This window comes from Cyclopterus lumpus, chromosome 15 (assembly GCF_009769545.1).
Source record: "Cyclopterus lumpus isolate fCycLum1 chromosome 15, fCycLum1.pri, whole genome shotgun sequence".
Taxonomy (NCBI): Eukaryota; Metazoa; Chordata; class Actinopteri; order Perciformes; family Cyclopteridae; genus Cyclopterus; species Cyclopterus lumpus.
In genome coordinates this window covers 5,370,111-5,390,660 of record NC_046980.1, presented here as the reverse complement: position 1 = coordinate 5,390,660, position 20,550 = coordinate 5,370,111, and the positions used below count along the sequence as shown (strand labels likewise).

Below are 20,550 nucleotides of genomic sequence, written 5' to 3'. Positions count from 1 at the left end.
CGGTGATGTGATCAGGAGACACGTCATCTCTTTCCATAGTTACGCAGATGACACACACCTTAACGCGCCGTGTCTCCAGATGACATCACGACCAATTGATTCCCTTTTTTAGATGTATTTTAGACAATTAGACACATTTTAGTTCAAAAGCTCGGAGAGAGAAACTGGTCACAGGATTAAATTCACTCGGACAAACCCCGAAACCAACAAGCAGGAACAACCTGGTGTGATCTTTGACTCCGATCTGAACTTGGAGGCTCATTTGAGGCTCATTTGAGGCTCATTTGAGGCCCGAAAGCAGGACCAGAAAGAGAGAACACATTACGCCATGTTTTGAAGTCCATTTATATATCAATAACTTTATTTCACTTACTTAAAAGCTACCTATTCAGCCTTTGATAAAGGTCTGTTTATATGAAATGTTTTCAGACATTATAGGCTTCTTGTAATTTCATTTAATTTATTAATTATATATATATTCTTCTCTTTTTTTACGTACGTTTTGTATTATTTATGTATTTCATAAAAAAATTAATTGAAAATATATATTTTTTTATTTATTGTATTTAATACGTTGGATAAATGTATTCCGTTTTATCAATCTATTTTTATTTCACACTATTAAATTTGTTTTCTTTTATTATCTTTCGTTGGTCATCTCAAATTGTTAACTCGCTTCTGTCTTTTCTGGTGTTTTCTGCTGGTCAGTCATCTGCAAAGCACGGACCTGTATGAAAGGTGCTATTTAAATAAAGTGTGATTGATTGACAGTCTCTTTCTAGTCGTTTAAACATAAAAATAATTGAGGCCACATATTCTTCCAAAATCGAATTATTTTTCCCTAAATTACAGCCCAACGTGCTGGCAAAGTGTAGAAAGTGAGCAGCGGCGTCTGTTTCCTGCACATCAAAGCTCCGAGAGAGCGACGCTGCCAGCGGGGAGATGTGAATGAAAGCAGGCAATCTGGGAAACATTCATCACAGGAATTAATAGTGCCAATTAAACTAGAATGAGCTGCACATCCTCCGATTAATATTGTAAATGCCATATGAATAATACATTAACTAAATCTGTGTGTGTGTGTGCGTGTGGTCATATTTCCTTCCTGTTTGAGCTATAAAAAAAAACTCTTCTGCAATAAAGAACATCCTCTCTGCCTTTTATTTTTCTCTTCCTGTTGACTGAGATGAACCTCTCAGTCCAGCTGTGACCTCTGACCTTTGGCCCTCCTCACAACTACACGCTACTAACTAACAGGCAGCTTCATAAACACACATGCAGATATGAATGAAATCTGTGTAGGTGAGTTTATTTATAGTAGGTGGTGGAATCAGGGCACATTATTCAAGATAAGTCCAACTCAAACCGAACATAGCAGCTCAACCCAACGACATTTAAGAAAACTCCAAGTCAAGTTTAAATAAGTTATGTCCAAGATGAGTCTCATAGTCTGTTGAATCAGGTCTCACCTGAGTCAGACCTAGTGTGAGGGTGTACAATCCAAGAGTCATGTTTCAAATCAATAAAAAAATAAGCCCAAATTGAGTCTGAAGTCTTCAAATTTGAATCCAAGTCGAGTTCAAATCACTCACGAGAAGACCAACTCCAACCTGGAGTCTGTCAACGCAGGTCAACCCAAGGTCATACAAGACAAATACAAGCCTGAAGTAAGTTTCAATTCATTTGTGATGAGTCCAAGTCAAGTCCTGAGTCCTCCAAGACAACGAAAAGTCAAAGTCCAAAACAAAACCGGTCATTCCACACCCAGTCATCATTTAAGAGAGGTCCAATTTAAATCTAACGCCTGAAACGACTATAATCTGAAACGTTCAGTTCCAGTTTCAGCCGCCGTAGAAATTCTGCTCAAAACAAATCCGCTCAAAAAAAGGGAATTGTTGTGTTTTTTCCGGCGGAGGTGGAGCAACAACCGTGCAAATATTGCCCTTCACAGTTGCCCAACAAGTTGCTGCTGGGTATCAGCTGCCTCCAGAGAGAGAAGAGAATACGAAGGATGGATAAGAAGAAGCCTAATAACCACCTCTGAGAAAGAACATTTTAAAATAAAGTGCACATCTTCTCTTCACGATAAGAAGTCTCTCTTTATGTCTGTCTCTCTCTCTCTCTCCTTACAATAAGTAGCTTAAATTCAGTTTCCAGACCTTTCAGAATTGCACTGACGAGTGACATAACACACCCGGAGGGGCTTGTGTGTGTTTGAGTAAATCGGTGTGTGTAGGGAAAGTGTGCGCCTCGGTGTGTTTGAGTGCCAGCAGATCGTGGGAACATTGGCGGCTGCAGGGGGTTGGGAAGGCAATAATGTCTTAGTCATCATCTTAACGAAGACCACTGAGCTGTGAATGCACAGAGCCACCAGGAGGAAGAAGAAGAAGAAGAAGAAGAAGAAGAAGAAGAAGAAGAAGAAGAAGAAGAAGAAGAAGAAGAAGAAGAATAAAAAAGCAGGTTAATGAAATAAAAGAGGCATCTAGGATTTATTTCCTGCTCCGCTCTCCCAGGTCTTCATTAGATATTGAACACTTAAGACTCAAAGAGAATTAATGACTTCACTTCAAGCTCAGCAACACTTGCTGTGCTGCTTTTTTTTCGTGCCATGAACTGTACTTCCATCCTTAGTGTGCACAGATTTATTGGTTAAAATACGTCTAGATGTTCCTGCTACGGGAGCCTATAGAAGTGCATATGTATACATGTTTTTATTGTGTTGTATATTATCAGTGCAATGTACTTAAAGTAGAAGCACTCGCTGTGCAGTGACATGTTCCATGTCAGCGGTTTTCTGCTGCATTAATGTGGGTGATGCATGTTACTGCTGTGGGTGTTGGTGCTAATTTTAACTCCGTTACATCCTGTCGGCTATAGTTTAATCTACATCGACGCCTCATATTATATAAGATCACCGTATGTTTGGTTCTGCAAAAAGAAAAACAGCTTTTTTTTGAATACTTCATTAAGCTTAAGACGTCGGAGAACGTCTTCATGAAATACTTCAGCTCCTCACACACGTTCAACATGGACGCACCTGGAGATACGTCTCGCTCGACGGGGAGGAGATGAACAACTGCTATCTGAAAAGTACTTTATTAGTACTTTATAAAAGGACGAGATTAATACTTTATCTGAAAGTGTGTTTAAAACAGTGAGGTTTTGGGTTCACGACATCAAAGGATGAGGTGGCCGAGGCGTTCGGCTTGACAGATCCAATAAATCTGGTTTACATCCTCCGGTCTGATAGAAGAGCAGCGCGCGGCCTTTAATCTCATCAGCATCCAGAGACTCAAATTAGATTATGGGCTATTTGATTACTGTGGGGGACAATTTGTCTCGTTATTGGTCAGAGGCTGCTTCCACCACACGAAAAACCATCAACTCATAAAAAAGCCAAGATCGCCAAATACTTTCTTTTTTTTTAAAGTAGCATCAGAGCAGACACACACCCCATAACACATAACACACACTATTAACCAGCAGGTTTGGCATGAGTGACCCCAGTGGGAATAAAGCCTCAAACCCACTCAGTTATTACTGCACCGTAATCCAGATTAGCGGCAACTTTCCCGTGTTTTATCTTAATCTCCAACTCCTCCAAAAGACACCACGTCCTCTGACTAACTTCATTTCACACGACGACGTCCTTCGGTCCGATTGCACAGCCGGGCCGTGAACGCATCGCTGACCGCTCAACGGGCCTCCCTCCCTCTCTTCGTCATCTTTAGCCAGTTAGCAGAGCGTGTTCCCCCCGGTGAGAGGGAGATGAGCTACGGTGTACGCTTCAGAGGACTCCCCACCTTCAGGGAGAGACACGCACGTGCACGCGCACACACACACACACACACACAGCCCCGGGTGTCCCTGCTGGTTCGGGCAGAATTGGTTGGTTTTGTGGCGGCGATGATGATGATGATGATGATGATGATGATGAGGATGAGTCTGCTCTGTATTAACATGCATGAAGTCCAACACGCCGTCAACCATCAGTAACATCTAGAACTTGATTCATACCACAGGGGGCTGTGAGTTTTAATGCACAATGTTTACACTGTTGTAGTCATATTTTTACTTTACTGATTAATAGCCCTGTTAAAAGGGATCTTATATGTGTTTTGATTGTTTTAAACTATTGTCTAGTTCTTGAAAGAAAAGGGAAACCGTTGAGCAAAATGGTGGCAATATTTTATATTATTTGGTAAATATTTGGTAAATAGTTGACAGTAGTATGAATGAATGCTATTTGAAAACCAACTGCAAAAAATAACAGTATTTCCTCCAATTTAATGTTTTTTTTATGACATGTGTTACCTATATGTGAGTGTGTGTGTGTGTGTGTGTGTGTGTGTGTACGTGTGCGTGTGCGTGTGCGTGTTTCCATTACATTTTGTCTCAGCCAATCCGTACGTCAACGCAGAAACCATCAATCAACTCTGCACCTGGACACAAAAGCAGCAACACGGTCTGTGTCCTTCACAACGTTTCCACAGCTGCTTTATAGAATGCTTTTAAAAAGATAAGCAAATGAACATTTAAGGATTTGTCATTTAAAGCGTCTATATAGTATAACGTGTGAATATAAATGTGAAAGGTGTCCCCACTGGCTGTGCAGCTAAAGAGACTCCAGCATTTCCCTCAGGAACAATTACTATATGCATTATTGACGTTGATTTCCCTGGTGGAGACCAAAACAGAGCAAACACAAAAAAAGAGTAAATACTGTATATTGGACTATAACATTCATCGGCTGACACATACACAACGACTCCTCATGAATAATCATGTTGCTGTGTAGCTGGATGTGGAAAACTGCTTGTCAGCAGGTTTAACAACTCAAAAGATGACAATATGTTAATGTCAACTGGTTTCTGCTGGTAACAAATACACATAAAAAGCAGTAAAAAATACTTTTGATTACAGGATCGACTGTATTCATAAAAGTGTATCCTGACCTTCAGTATTGTTGTTTTGCTCTGATCAGTGTGGAACGTTTTTAATTAAGTAATGTATTGAAGTACAATTTTGAGGAACTTGTACTTAACTCGAGTATTCACATTTTCTGCTACTTTATACTAAAATATTGTACTTTTAAGCTACACTTATTTGACAGCTTGAGTTAATTTTCTGACTTCAGATTATAAATTAAATTAAATTAAAATTAGCTCCACGATCACCAGCTGTAGCACTGAAGTGAGGAACACGTTAATGCATCAATAATTATAATCCAATAATATAATGTATATTATTCTGAAAAGGAGCATTCTGCAAAATTTGTATTTTTTGCTTTTGGTTAAGTATGTTATCACGTTCATACTTCTTGATCTTGAGCACTTCTTCCACCGCTGGCTGAGTCTAAAGAGGCTTTTCTCCAACAAATCACCCAAAAATTAAAAAATTAAGATTCCTGCATAATTGGAGCTGAACCTCATCAGCTGGAGCTTCTTTCTCTCCTTCAGTCGCCGAGCGATTAGACGGCTGGTTAGTTTTATCAAGTCAAGCAGAAATACCATCAGAACTGCACAGCAAACATAATGTGTGTGTGTGTGTGTGTGTGTGTGTGTGTGTGTGTGTGTGTGTGTGTCAGTTGGTCGGTCAGGTTCTGCCTGCAGGCGACCAACAGGAAGTGGGACAGGAGAGGAAAGAAAGGAGAAACAGAGGACGACAGAGAAAAAAAAAGAGAGAGAGAGAGAGAGAGAGAGAGAGAGAGAGAGAGAGAGAGAGAGAGACTGTACTGATGAACTGAACACCACCAACCCAGATCCTTCAGTCACAGTTCATCTTTTGCCTTAAATGTGAAACAGTGGCATAACTTGTGTGTGTGTGTGTGTGTGTGTGTGTGTGTGTGTGTAGGTTATACGTGTAACTTCCACACTTTAGTTACACCAACTCTGCAGTTATTTTAACCCACACGTTCACTTATTTGTTTACGAAGCAGGAGAACTCATCACACTGTATGAGGGTAGATGGACATAAGGCTTCAGACATTTTGAAATCGAGACGTGATTGGCTGTTGAATATATAAAAAATATATACAATCGACCAACTCGTATGTGTTTGTTGTGTCACGAGTACGGCAGGAACGACCTGGAAAATACAAAACAGCCATCAACACTCAACGGGCCACCAAAAGTTGCCAAACTATCAACCGAATTGTGACAACCTCTGCAGGCAGCAGGGGGGAAATACCCCAAAGCTAACGAGCTAACAGGCTAACGAGCTAACAGGCTAACAGGCTAACAAGCAATAAGTCTGGTACATGAACTCATCTGGCGATCCGTGAAGCCCCCGAGCGGTTTCTGCCGAGGCTGCCGTGTACGGTCTGTACATGAGGAGCAGCAGTACTGTGGTTCTTCATATACATATTTATTACTCATAGAAATAGAAATGTAAACATTTTTAACTGTAAAAAAAAAAGAGGGATTGTTTCTAATGTCATACGGGAATCAATTAATCATTTGTTGCAAATGCACAGAAAGGGGATCTTGAGCCATAATTAATAATGTAGTAGTTATGGAAGTTTGTATTTGATGAAATGCCATTAAATCCATCTTTCGTAAAAACAATAAACGTGGCTAATCTGACCCGGCTGGAACCTTCAACTCTGGTTTTGACTCGAGTGAGCTGAACGGATCTCTGCAGCAGCTTCCAGTCTGATAATAATCGCTGTTATTCAGCGAGCAGCCTGATGCATAAAAGGCGGATCGCCCCCCGGGAGGCCTCGGCCATGAAAAGAGCCAAAGAAAGAAATAAAAAGACAGTCCCACTCTCTCTCTCTCTCTCTCACTCTCTCGCTTTCAGAGGAACTCAACATGGATTTAAAGCTGCAACATGGAGCCTGCAATTACTGAAGCAATCCATCAGGCAAGGCGGAAACGGGAGCGAGTAGTTATGATTCAGAGCTTTCAACGCAAGGAGCTGCCGAGAAGAAAGAAAAGACTTAACATCGATGATAAATATGATATTGTTTCTTATTTCTAACCCTTCGGATTCACATTCGGCTTCTTTTACGTGCTTCAGAAACTGCGAATTGCCAACACAAACGATAGAAAGTTGATATTTTCAGTGGTTTGAGTTCGTGAAAAGTCGTTCAAATCAAATTAGTTCAATTATTCTAGCCAATAATGTGTCATCTGCTAGTCAACCCTCGTGGAAAAGTGATGCCACGTTCTCGTATTGAGGTAGAACTCGTCAGTGCTTCACAAGAATTTTTTTTAAAAAAGTTGCAATGTGCTTTTATTAAACTCCAAATTATGTCCAAAATACCACAAAATGAACTGAGAAAGAATCAGAAAGACAACAAGTGAAACACTTAGATTTGCCCAAAAATCATAAACTAACTTCCACAATGACGAGGAGGGAATGTAACTAACTGTAAACTCATATCTTATATTCATGGACTATTGTATTGCCTTTGTACTGACCCTGTGAGGAGAGAGGTCAAGTATTACATGCATTATGAATAACAAGTTGAATACCCTGTAAATTGAAAGATATCTCAAATATATTCTAAAATTAAGATTTGTAAAACATCCTGTTGCTAAATAAGCGAACTGGCCTTCTTCATATAATCCCTAATCATGTAATTAGTGTTTTTAACAGTGAACTATTTCGCCAAAATGTAACCTATCCTTATTTCTATTATTATATAATGTATGACTGGTTTGTGAGGCTGTTTTTACTTTACACGTAACATGTTGTTGTGTACTTCTATTTCAGAATATCAGGCCTTTTAATGTGCCTTAATAATAAAAAATCAAAGCTGTCCAATCTGTTATTCTGAGGCCCTGAACTGAAATACAGTTGAATGAAGAGACCTTTGAATAAATCACTTGTTATGACTGAATTACTTTTTAAAAAGTTATTTACTTTCTTTAATATCTGACCTCCTCGTCTCTGGTTGCGTGTTAAAGAACTGCTGATCCAGGACCTGATGTCTTGTCGCTGGCTAAGTGACTGAAATGCAAATGTAATTACTACCCCGGTTTGTGGGAGCAGGAGGAGGAGCAGCCGCAGTGCAGCAGACACACTGGAGTCAAAAGTGATGTTCGAGTTTCAGCGATTACAGCTGGAAATGAACGACTAAAGGAAGTTTAAAGAAGATATAACAGTAATTTAAAAAAACACCTTGTTTCCGTCGCTAATGTTTTTAAAGGTTTTCACACTGTGGGCACCAACAAAAGAGATAAATATTATTCATAATCGGGGGTTTTCCCAATAAACCACAATGCCTAAACCCCAGGTGTGTCGATCGCAATAGGTTATTTTTTGGGCTTACAAATGGTTCCCAAATGAAAACAGTTTTATTGTAAATATAGAGCGATTGCGTAATCCAAACATGTGAATAATATTCTTTGTGTTTCTGGAGCACGTGCATGTGTTCGCAGGTGTCCATAACACATATTTTCCGAGTCACGAAAGACTGTGTGGACCCTTAAAAAAAAAAAAAAAAGTAGCGAAATCGATGCAGCAGAACCACAAATATCATCTTTTTTTTTAATTCCACACATTCTTTACTTCTTCTCAAAAATAACGGGCGCCTACAATACCCACAATGCAACTGCTGATAGTTTGGGGTGATAGAATAGTGGTGTGAGTAATGAGCAGCGGGGGCGAAAGAGAGTCTTGATGGACTCACTCCTTTCTCACTCCACGCTGACTCGAGTGACATCACTTGAGGATGTATTCATCAGACTCCACACACAGCTCCCTCCGGAGGCCCTAAAGGGCGTTACGGTACATTTAAAACACGTACAACTTGGAAACCGTCTCTTTCTTTGAGATAAAATGCACCAACTTGTGCCCGAGCAGCGACCTGGTCCGTGATTACCAAAACTAGAACAAAACACAACAACTAAAGAACAATAAAACTACAAAGCACAACATCTCTGCATCCGTTTGGAGCGTGTATATACGATGAGTTGGCCGATTTCCACTGTGGCGCCAGTGGTGATGAAACGGCCGATGCATCAGACTGCTGTCTGGGTCTGTTCATGCTCGAGGTTTTAATTACTGGAGGACAGATACACGTCTGGAAGACGGCACAGAGGAGGCCTCAAAGATGTCACGTTGAGAACATTGTGTTCTAGGGAGGTTTATTTTGACAGTCGCCATGCCAACACCTGTAAAAACCCACTGGTTAACACGTACATCTTCTGTTTAATGTGTACAGGAATGTAACCAGGCGCTTGTATTCATGTACTTTGAGGCTCCTATACTTTTATTTCCACGTTACGTTAAGATGTGTGCACAGAAAACAGAAGATTTTATCAAATATTATAGTTGGTTAGGAATTAAACGTTGTAAAGTGCAGCTGGAACGATTAGTCCATCAATCAATTAGTCAATTGACAGATAAGTTAAGTCATTTTATGATGTAAAAATATGTAAAAAGATGTGTAATATATTAGTAATAATTGAGGTGTCACTTTTGGGCTCTGAGTAATCACTATTCTTCTAAACCAAACAATCAATCTATTAAATTAAGGAAAATAATCAGCAGATTAATCTATAATGCAGAATGAGGGTTAGCAAATGATTACAAAAATGAGCTCCACCTCAACCAAATAACAAAAATAAACGGTAACACTTCATAACAACTGCACGTCAAATGAAGCTTTACATAATACTTCATTTACAAATAGTGACTCCATCATTTAAAAAGAGTGGAACAACGCTTTATGAATGATGAATTAAGCGTTTACTCATACTTAACCAATGCTTAGCGTGCAGTTATTATAAAGTGTTTTCACAGTGTGGTATTAGAATACTTCTCAATACTTCCTCCACCATTGTTGTGTATAACAAAACAATGTGTGACTGTAGTGTTGAGTGATTTTATGACGTGGATGACCTGAAACACAAAAACACTGAACGCACTGCAGATAAAAAAAACTTTTTAGAGACACTCTGACACCAAACACATACACCGTTGTTGTTTTAGGCTGGGGTCAAAGTTGCATGTCGAATAATCACCTCACGTCACAGTGTGAATTCCATCTTCATGTGACAGGAATTGTCTATTTGTGCAGAAACTGTTTGACGTGATGTCAAAAAAAAAAAACATCGACTCGGCACATTTCACTGTGAGCGCTGGTAATTTGTCACAAACGCAAATCTAGCACTCCTATCAGAGAGCGTGGCCACGGCTGAGGCAGCATCCTTTTCAATTAATTAGTGTGACACACACACACACACACACACACACACACAGAGAGAGAGACACAGTACCACATGCAGCAGCTGACTGGCCTTCTGAATAAACAGTCCAAACACGCCTGCTGCTCTGATGACTCATAGGCTGTTGAGTGTCGATGAACATACCAGGTGTGAGTGTGTGTGTGTGTGTGTGTGTGTGTGTGTGTGGGTGTGCGTGTGTGTGTGAGACCACGTCGGCATGAATGAGCGACCTCGCTGATTCATCTTCCTCCTCCACTTGCTTTAATTGCTCTCATCAACAGAGAAAACCCCTTCTGCTGCTTCTCCTTAATCATCAGCTTGGCATGTCACCTCACGGAAGTCCCCTTTACAAAGGGATGTGGTTTCCCGGTGTTAAGGGTCTGTTTTGTATAAGGGAAATAAATAAAACTCTGTATAATGGTGCAGACAGAAAGAGACAAAGATCCCTCTGAGCAGCGGTTAAATATGAGATGCTCAATCTCAATGTGTATCCAGTATATTGAGAGGTGATAAGAGAGACACCTGTCCCATCCGTCTCACACACTCTCCATTATGTAATTGCCAGATAATCCCAGATTAAATGTTTTGTATGTGTGTGTGTGTGTGTGTGTGTGTGTGTGTGAACAAATGTTAAATTGGCTCATGCAGATCCACGGACGGTGTTCATGGCCTTTAAAGGGGGTCCTCTGGGATTTTTAGGCGATATTTTGAGGAGATATTGCAGAGACATGCAATAAATGCTCAACAAATTTTTTTCTCCTCTGAATTTTGCTTTTGTTCTTTCCCCCCCCCAGCCGCTCAGTTTATTCATTTAAAAGTGCATCTGGCTCCTCTAACGAGATCACAGCTGCTCGTTAGGACTTCATCTCAGGTCTCTTTGTGATATTAGATTCACAAACATCATGAAGTTATTAAGCAGTTGTCATGGTACATGTTATTGGACACAGACCGGGGGTTTGTCATAACTTAAAGTAATAAATATCTGTGCTTTGTTGACTGTCTTTATCCTGTTTAAACTCTTTGTTCGTGCTGCCTTCAGGTCCCGTGGGGCCTCTCAGAACTACAAAATGCACGAGTGAGGCAACAAAGAGGGAAACACAACATAAAAGCTTTTCGATTTAAGATGCGTTTTCACTTGAAGCTCATATGTTTCTATTTTTAATCACAGTTTTATGACTTTTCATGTAAAAGTTAGAGAGTAATTATTTTGGTTTTCTGTTTTATTTTCATGTAGGCTATTAAAACCATTTCATATCACATAGAAACATGAACCTTTTAGATAATTTCCATGTGAAATGTCAGACATCACATGTAGAATACATCATATACGTTAAATAAATCTAAATATAACAATATATTATATGTTTCTTTGACATTTCACTTGAATTTACACATGATTTTTGTACGTGTTTTGCGAAGAATTAGCCTCATAAATAAGACTAAATTGCTTTTTAGTTGTACTTTTTACTTCATAAACGTTCTGATATGTATGTGTGTGTGCAGCGGTCTCCATTTCAATCCATTGTCTAAAGTAAACAACACAATATTGAACACATATTTAAAAAAATAATCATTTGTCAGTGACTTCAAAGACATCACCAATGCTACAGAAAATATATATTTGACTGTTTTTTTTATTTGACCACTATAATTGAGTTTTATGTTGGGTTTAGGTAATTAAGATTACAGGTTAGGGTTAAACTCAATTTAGCAAAGATCATAGTAAAAGTTTTATGTGTTTGAACAAACGTTTGAAGTCTCTGGTTGAGGACTCAACCACTCAATGTTCTATAATATGCTTATAATATGCTGTATGACAGACCAGTTTCTCCCCGAGGCAAACAGGCTCCCATCAACTCACACGAGCTGGTCTGAATGGGAACATCATATCAATATTTATTTGTTACATAAATCCACTTATCGGTCATCTCGATACTTTTAAAAAAAGGTATTGTTTCACAGTGAAGACGTGTTTCTGTTTGGATTCTGTCAAACAGAACTGTGTGGGAGGGATAACACTTATTATTCTTTTTAGGGTTTCTAAAAAGTTGAAGAGTCGCCTCGAGACATAATAATATAACAATATTCAGAGTAGGCATGTGAAACAGTCCAACCATGTGTGCTGTGTGTAAAATATTTACTCGGTCGTCCTCTTACAGACACATTTTACCATAAATATTCACCAAGCTGTAATATTATAAACATGGAACACAAAGAGGGATTTATTTTTACCAAAAGGTTTTTCACTTGATTGGTCAAACACTGTTAAAGGATCATGTAAAATACAAAAAAGAAGATATGTAAAGGAATGTGGTGTAAAGAGGAACATAATGAATATTATAATAATTCATATTATATCTCAAAGTAGAACCAGATGTATCGTGTATATAAACTACAAGATCCAGGTGTGGCCGCATGTCCTACCTGATGATGTCATCGTTGTGGCCCAGGTAAAACCTCTGGCTGTGCTCTCTGGTGTTGTACACCACGCCGACCCCGGCCACGAAGTACACCACCTCCTTGCCGGCGGTGTAGAACAGGTTATTCCGGCACTGGTGGCCCCGGTACCCGTAGACCCAGTCCAGTCTGAGCCGGCAGCCCGGGGCGCTCCGGTCCGACATCCTCGCTCATCTGGCGGCGCACCGTGTCCGCTGCTGCTGCTGGTTCACTCCGGCTTCTTCTTCTGGTTTAAGATCCTCCAGACCACATCAGAAGAGTTATTATCGATTAGCTGATATGTATCGACAAAAAAAAAGAAGTTTTGTGTTTGTTTTAGACGTCACATTGTTTTTCAATTCCTCATCTTTCTTTCCTAAATGCATATTCTCTCTCCATAAAGACTTTACAAAACAATATATATATATATATATATATATATATATATATATATATATATATATATATAGCCTACATGATCAGCATCAATACTGGAAATCTGAGCTCTGATCGATCGTGATTAAATAGATAGAGGAGCAAGAAGGCTGAATAACATGATGCAGGTTAATTGTCCATCTGATGCTTATTAATAAATCAATTTACAATCACACTTGTGAATGTGATGTTATTTTAACCCTATAATCTCCTGTGTGGTGAACTGTTACGGTTGTGGCTCCTGACGCAATATTCTTCATGCATGTGATGGTATATACATGCACATGGAACATTTATGGGTGTGCATATGTGGAGTTATTCCAGTACACTCACGGGTCATTGTCCATCTCTGGTCAGATCTCTGTGTCCACAGTTCTGCATCCGGCAGGTGAATTAAGGAGCTCAGAAAAAAAACAGGCGGCTCAGAGCTCTTTGCTCTCAATCAGCCATCATCATCATCATCTTCATCCTCAGGTCTGCTGCTGATTGAATAGTCCTGCACAGTTTCCGATGCACTCAACAGTATTTATTGTTTACATCTCCTGTGGTTTGACTGCAATTTCCTTTAATATTTCTAAAGGGACTCACCGTGTTCTTATTGCTCAATAAACTATAACGACGCCGTCATGATTTATGGTATTTAATAGCAACTTTGTTGTGTTTTTACTCTGAGCCTCGTTCATTTATGCCTCAGCCTGGAAGATTCTCCGTATTTTACTTTTTTAAAAAGGAAATTAAAAGAAAGAAGAGACGGAAATAGAGAAGATATAGAAGTTCTGTCCAATAAATAAAAAATAAAAAAAAGAAACAGCACAACTGATGGAGGGTTCTGCTCCTGGAAAATGTAATCCCTCCTCACACTAATCCTCGACCTCGGTAGCAGCCATGGTTACTACAGCACGGGTTGTTTGTTTGTTGTTCCTCCTGTATCCCCCCCGGTTGTTCACATCATCCCTCCGCGGATTAACGCGGAAGGTGGAGACGGGGGTTTTTTTGCGCTGGAGGAAAGAAGAAAAAAAACGTGCGGAGGCTCACAAACCCATTCACAAATCTGTGCGCGAGTAAAATAAAAAAATGTACCAAAAAAAAATCCACCAGTCAGGAATTCAGGGTGTGCAGCAGCCTCATCATGTCTACGTTAAAAGAAGCGGATTATTTCCACTGTGAAATGATCGGGACCGTTCCGGAGGGAGACGGAGGAGGAAGAGGAGGATGAGAAGGAGGATGAGAAGGAGGAGGAGAGAGAGAGAGAGAGAGAGAGGGGCTGAAAAGAGGGTTTAATCACCGCTGGTGAGCCAACTTCAGCGGGTAGAGAAGGGGAGAAGCCCCGGGTTCAGACCGCAGCATCCCGTCCGGATGACAGGAGAGGAAAGTCCTGATTCCAGGCAGGAGGAGAGAGCATCCTCCCGCTGCAGCTGAGTCCCTCCACCCACAGACAGACAGGCAGACAGGCAGACAGACAGACAGACAGACAAGCAGACAGGTGAACAGACAGACAGACCCAGCTGATCAGTAAACCGGACTCCGGACGCCTGATGGGGACCCTCCCAGACCGCCGAGTCTCCTCTCAGTGACGTTTGCTCGCTGGTTTTCCGACTGACAAGCAAGAGCCGTCAAGTTAACACCGAGCCGATTATTACACCACGTTTCCGGTCTCTTAAAAGAATAAAATAAAAGGCATTTAAATACAAAAACACGTATTTTCTTATTAAAATACACTCACCACTTTAAAAAAAATAAAAATAATGTGTATATATATATATATATATATATATATATATATATATATATATACCTTTCACCTATAGTCAAATTCCAATAAATTGTTCTGATTTCTTAATCTTCTCCCACTAAACAGCTCACAACATATTTTTCTGGGGCCCCGAACCTTAGGTTGGGAACCTCTGGACTAAACTAGCAAACTGTATATAATAAGTAGTTTAGGCTATTTATTAGACTTATTTATTGTTGTTGCCTATCAGTACTTTTACTTTGGTAAGTTTGGTGAGAGTGTGTTATTTTTCTCAACACACTGGAACAGTACACATGACGTTTTCAGCTCATTATTATCTTAATTATTGTAACACGTACCGAGCCTGCTGTAAAACTTCGGGCTTTAATTTTGAAGGTCAAATACCTCCACTTCCGGTCCTGTTGCGTGTGAGTGGGGGGGTGGGTGGGGGGGGGGGGGGGGGGAGGGGGGAGGGGGATTGTCACGCGCTTGTCGCAGCTCGGACTCCGGAGGTAACCATGACGCACAGAGAGAAAACACCCGGCTCTGCTGGATAAAGACGCACGGCCGCAAAGAATGCTGGGAATTGTAGTTTATTGACGCTTTTCACAATTAATTTTCAGTGAGGATTTTTTTTTTAAACTACAAATACCCAATTTATCTGTGATGCTGAACGAGGGAGAAATGTAAAGGAGAGAAAGTTAATGTTAGTTATAAAAAAACATTTAATTACAAATAAATAAATTGTTACATTAAAGCTCAAATATAGCTGCAACATACAGCATATATTATACACTATTTACATCACATAATATGCACCTTAATCCCCACCATTGTGTCTTTTGTTTTCACAGGCTGAATTATAAACACAACAGGGATCTGGTATGTTCCCGTTTACATTTCGGGCATTACGTAAATTAGATTTTTGCATTTTTATGTATAATCTTAAAGGTGTATTTTGTTATATTTGCACTCTATATATCCATATCTTTGCATGCTGCACACCATTTTCCCTCAGGTTGAATAAATATGTATCTTATTGCATCTTATCCAAAGTTTAGATATAAAATGTACAGACAGATAAAAAGAACTGAGAGAAATCACATCAATGTTTTCTCATATTTCCTTTGATTGTTGATCACATGTTGACATGTTGTTACTTCGTCCTCGATTTTGAATTTTTACAACATCAAGAAACTTGTAATCCATCAATTATTCTTCTAATATTTGGGGATGTAGCGATATTAACATGTTAATTACAAGTTTATTCAACTGGGAGACAATCAGATTACATCACTTTCTAAAAGAAATGTGCAGGCAATTATGAAATATAAACCTTCATAATACGTCTGAAACCCCTCAAAATATTATTTTCCTATGACCTACAGTGAAAAAACATGTGTAATTGTATTATTATTATACTTAGTAACACTGGTGACTGAAGTGGAAGATAATTGCTGCAGAAGATCAGATGAGTTTCATTATTAAAATGGAACACCTGGGAACGAGTGTGTGGGCGGACTCAGACTCATCTGTTTTTATGTTTACCTGGGATGTAATAATCACACCCAACAGAGCCACAAACATATGAGACTAATAACAACAACAGGAACTCTGAGATCAGCTCCCACCGGACCGTCTCTACAGAAACTGAACTTTATAAACTACTCCATGGATATTGTGTTCCTGTTTTTGTTTTTTTTCATTATTAATTAATTAACGTCGTCTGAAGAAATAAAAAAAGCATCACATTTGGATTTGTTGATTAGTACAACAACAACAAAAATAAGAAAGATTTGTGCAAGAAGCTAAAAACACTGGAAGAAGAGTCGTGTGACATTTTTAATGGATTTGTATGAACGTATTATTGTTTTTATTATATTTTGTATTCTATGTCTATTGTTATGCAACTTTCACAGAGTCAAATTCCTTGTATGTAAAATAAATTATTCGGATTTCTTAATCTTCTCCCACTAATCATCTCACAACAGATTTTTCTCGTGACACTTTGGAGGGGCCCCGAACCTTAGGTTGGGAACCTCTGGACTAAACTAGCAAGCTGTATATAATAAGTAGTTTAGGCTATTTATTAGACCATACTACACTTTTGTATTTTACATTGTTATTGCCTACGCAGAGTGTAAATAAAGTTTGAATCACATGTTTTCTCTTTAAAGATGTTTGTGGATATAATAATTGACTGCACCTCATGTGAGATGCTCTGGTCCTGTTGCACCACCTTGAGGCCAAAGCACAACAACACACTGTAAACAGATCTTTTGGTATTTAGGGCTTCAGTTATTAAAGCTGGTCAAACAAACACATTAATGTGTGTAATCAGTCAGAGGCTCACCCATCACTGCTGCTCCTGAGCTAGAACTGACACAATATTCTGGAGTTCTTTGTCGTTTTTCTGGAGATCCCGGTTCGTTTACAGGGGACCAACTGTATTTGAATCTGAAGGTCACCGTAGTTCACCTCTATTGTCTTTTACCCAGAAGCCCCGCTGGAGGCGACCGGATGGCACATCAAGAATAACCCAATATTGTTGCTGATAGTCTTTTACGTCAAAAGGCATTTGTACTTACTATTTCTTTATATTATAATTATTACTACTACACTTGTATTGGTATTTTACTAGTATTAGAATTGTTTAAAAAAATATTATTATTCTATAATTAGTATTAAATGCATTAATTATTCTTCCCGTTTTTTTGTATTATTTAACTTGTAGTGTAAATTGCATTGTTCTTTCCCATTGTTCTATATTTTAATAGTGGTAAAGTATTATACTATTAATTGCATTACTATTAGCAGGGGTATTATTTTCCTTCTATTATTAGTCGTAAATAATATTTGTATTATAATTATGTATATTATACTTGTATTCTCATTTTTTTTTTAAAGTATCATCAGAATTATTATCTCTTTAGTACTACTAGCTCATGCACCTCCAAAACTTTCAAAGAGTCCTAGACTACCTACCTGGGCTGATTAGGGCCTTGAACCTCAACCTGCCATCAAGACCCACATGAGACCCACATGAGACCCACATGAGACCCTGGTAGAGGATCCTCTTCCCTCGTCATCGCTGACATGTCGGACTGCCCCTGCTTCTTGTGGGTCATTAATTCTCATAAAGAGTTCTGTGCTCCTTTTTGCTCAAATGTGGGTTTCTACTGGTTGGTGGAGGAGCTGTGGGCAGACGTCACATACAGTAATGCACATTTAATGTTCCCATTACAATGAAAGTATATGTTAAAGTAGTTTTGCCTCTTAAACTCACATCAGCAGCAATAATCCCGTCTTCTGAGTTCCTCTGTGTCTGTAGAGTTCAGGACAACCGTTTGACATTTATAGTTATCAGTTTGTTTATATTGGGAGTCCAGTGCGGATTAGTGTGGCAGGTGCGATATGAATGCAACTAATCTGGAAACCGAACGCTCAATTAAATGGGAACCTCATCCAACAGAGAATCAGCAACATGCTATGTATCCATCTCTCTATAATTACAACCATCTCAATCAGTACAATGTTTGAAATAAATAAGAAAATGTACTCATCAGCTTTGGTAATTTATAGAAAATGTATACAAAAATAAAATATATACCCCTACTTTTAAGGGTATTAATAAAAAAAAATATATATAATATATATATATACACAAATTATATATAAAATATATTACATCTTTGTTATAATCACAATTTGTAAGAAAACATTTTAAAATGTATCGTTTTCTTTTTTCTTCCTGGTGTAAATGTGCTTCCTCGGAAGACCGAAGCTAGCAGAAGCTAACCGGCGTTAGCCGGCTTGACGGACAGACGAGGAGGCGGGTCTTTCTTCGTCTAGAAGCTTTATTGATAATTGTTTACATCTCACAATGCATTCCACAAACACGACTCCCAGCTGGAAGCTTTTTATCGTCACAATTGAAGTATGAAGTTCGTCATTCACAATTATACTTGCATGACAAAGAAATGCTTGAAAGGTTTCCCAAAGTCACATCAAGTTGTAACTTCATTAAGATATTTGTTCCACAGACAGTATGGTTATTTTTTTTATTTCATTTTTTTCTCTTCCTTTTCAGTGTTTAAAATATTTAAACTGATGTGGATGAATGTAAACGTGTTTCTTCCAGAGATTTTCATTACTAGACAGCTGCAAATTACATGGAAATAACGACTTTGATGTAATTAATGTGTTGTATTCGCCTGGCGAAGGTTTTCTAGGTGTTTCTAGCTAGTTACTCAGAAGCAATGAGGTTTTTTTTTTTTTTTTTTTTTTTTTGAAATGGTAGTACCCCTAACCCCCCCCCCCCAAAAGATGTTCACAAATCCGTCACATCGAGGCAAAACCACGCCGCCGGTAACCGAGGAAACGAGCCCGAAGCTTTAGGGACACTATGGCGTTTTAAGTTAAACAGCTAAATCACAAAATACTTCTAACTCTGTAATCATAACAAAAAGAAAAACAAAAAATACACTCTAGTGCTGCTCGCTTTCTTGGAAACAGCAGACGAAGGGAAACCAAAAAATAAAATAAAAAACGATCCCTCCCCATGCCTCAAAAATTATGGAAAGTAAAACACCCAAAACTCGACTGGAGGCAGCGATCGACTTCCCACAATGCACTGGGTGAGGAGAGGGAGGGGTGTTTTTGTTGTTGTTTTTTTTTTTTAATTCAAAGATTAAAAATGTGTTTCTGTAAGTTCCAGAAACTCAAAAGAAACAGACATTTAAAACTTGACGTGAAATAAAGGTGAATCATCGAGCGCGACCTCGGGGTCGTGAACTCTGACCCGCTTCAACTTTTCCAGAAAACACACAAAAAAAGAAATAAAAAGGAATTCTGAACTGGGAAAAAAGTGTTTTTTTTAATTATTATTTAGTCAAATAAAGTTAGAAGGGTTGCATCCACGCCAGACTTCTTCAGCCTTCCTTCATATCAGACCCCCCCCACACCCCCCCCCAACCATCTTCCCTCTCGGGACGTCCTGAATCCGACTTATCGTGACTTCACTCTGCTTTGCGTTTCATCCCGGGGACCTTCGCCTGGATCCTGTAGGACGAAAGGAAGTTTAAAAACAATTATATTAATTGTTTCAAAGACAGACATTTCTATTTAGATAAAAATAAAAGTAAAATCTTTAAAAAAATACATTTTCTTTAAATTATAATTGTATCATCAGAAACACATGTGAATGTATTTAGGTGACATGTAGAAGCTTTTTAAATAATTCTCGGACTTCCATATTACTACAAACTATTGCGCAATGATTACAGAGAGAGCTCAGATTTAGAAAAAAAAAAAAAAAGAGGAGGAAAGAAGGACACACGACTTACTTTCCAACGACGTCCTTCACCTGGTTGTTGACCAGCGCCAGGTAGTGGTCGATCTGAGCCTGAAGACGCAACAACACAAGCGTCAGCATCGCAGAACGGTTCTGCATTCGACATTGAGATTCACATTGAAGTAAAAGTACACGAGTAGAACCTCGAGGCCAAATGTCTCTTTTGGTGGAACCCGGCTACAGACATTGACGTTTTCGTAAGAGTTTGTTTTATTCTTTATCAGGTTACGATATGTATTTTATGTACAATCTTAATTTGTAAATTAACCAAAGCTGTCAAATAAATGCAGAGGCGTAGAAGTGTTAAGTCGCATTAAATGAAGTACTCGTGTAGAAATACTTCACATTGGTACTTTTGATGGTTAAATATATTAAATTAAACTGGTTCTGATCCGTGTTGAATCATTGGTGAGGAC

At 38.9% G+C, this 20,550-nt stretch overlaps 2 protein-coding genes across 14 annotated transcripts in view; both read right to left on the bottom strand.

Annotated features, from left to right (window-relative positions):
• Window positions 1-14,631, bottom strand: part of LOC117744031 (echinoderm microtubule-associated protein-like 6) — a 54,602-nt gene extending 39,971 nt beyond the window's left edge. For 2 of the 5 annotated variants that reach the window (XM_034552091.1, XM_034552096.1), the window contains exons 1-2: window positions 13,383-14,631; window positions 12,603-12,874 (exon numbers count right to left, since the gene is read on the bottom strand). In XM_034552091.1, the coding sequence (XP_034407982.1) occupies window positions 12,603-12,799 (197 nt within the window). In that variant the 5' untranslated portion in view covers window positions 12,800-12,874; window positions 13,383-14,631. Of the gene's footprint in view, window positions 1-12,602; window positions 12,910-13,382 lie in introns of all 5 variants that reach the window. The other 3 variants (XM_034552095.1, XM_034552093.1, XM_034552092.1) reach the window with 3 other exon arrangements.
• Window positions 14,632-18,620: 3,989 nt separating this feature from the next.
• LOC117743722 (reticulon-4-like) overlaps window positions 18,621-20,550 on the bottom strand; it is a 28,249-nt gene continuing 26,319 nt past the window's right edge. For all 9 annotated transcript variants that reach the window (XR_004611115.1, XM_034551491.1, XM_034551492.1 and 6 more), the window contains 2 exons: window positions 20,127-20,185; window positions 18,621-19,842 (listed from right to left, as the gene is read on the bottom strand). Coding sequence is in view for 8 of the 9 variants with exons in the window: in XM_034551491.1 (XP_034407382.1) it covers window positions 19,800-19,842; window positions 20,127-20,185 (102 nt within the window). In the remaining variant the exon portion in view is untranslated. The remainder of the gene's footprint in view (window positions 19,843-20,126; window positions 20,186-20,550) is intronic.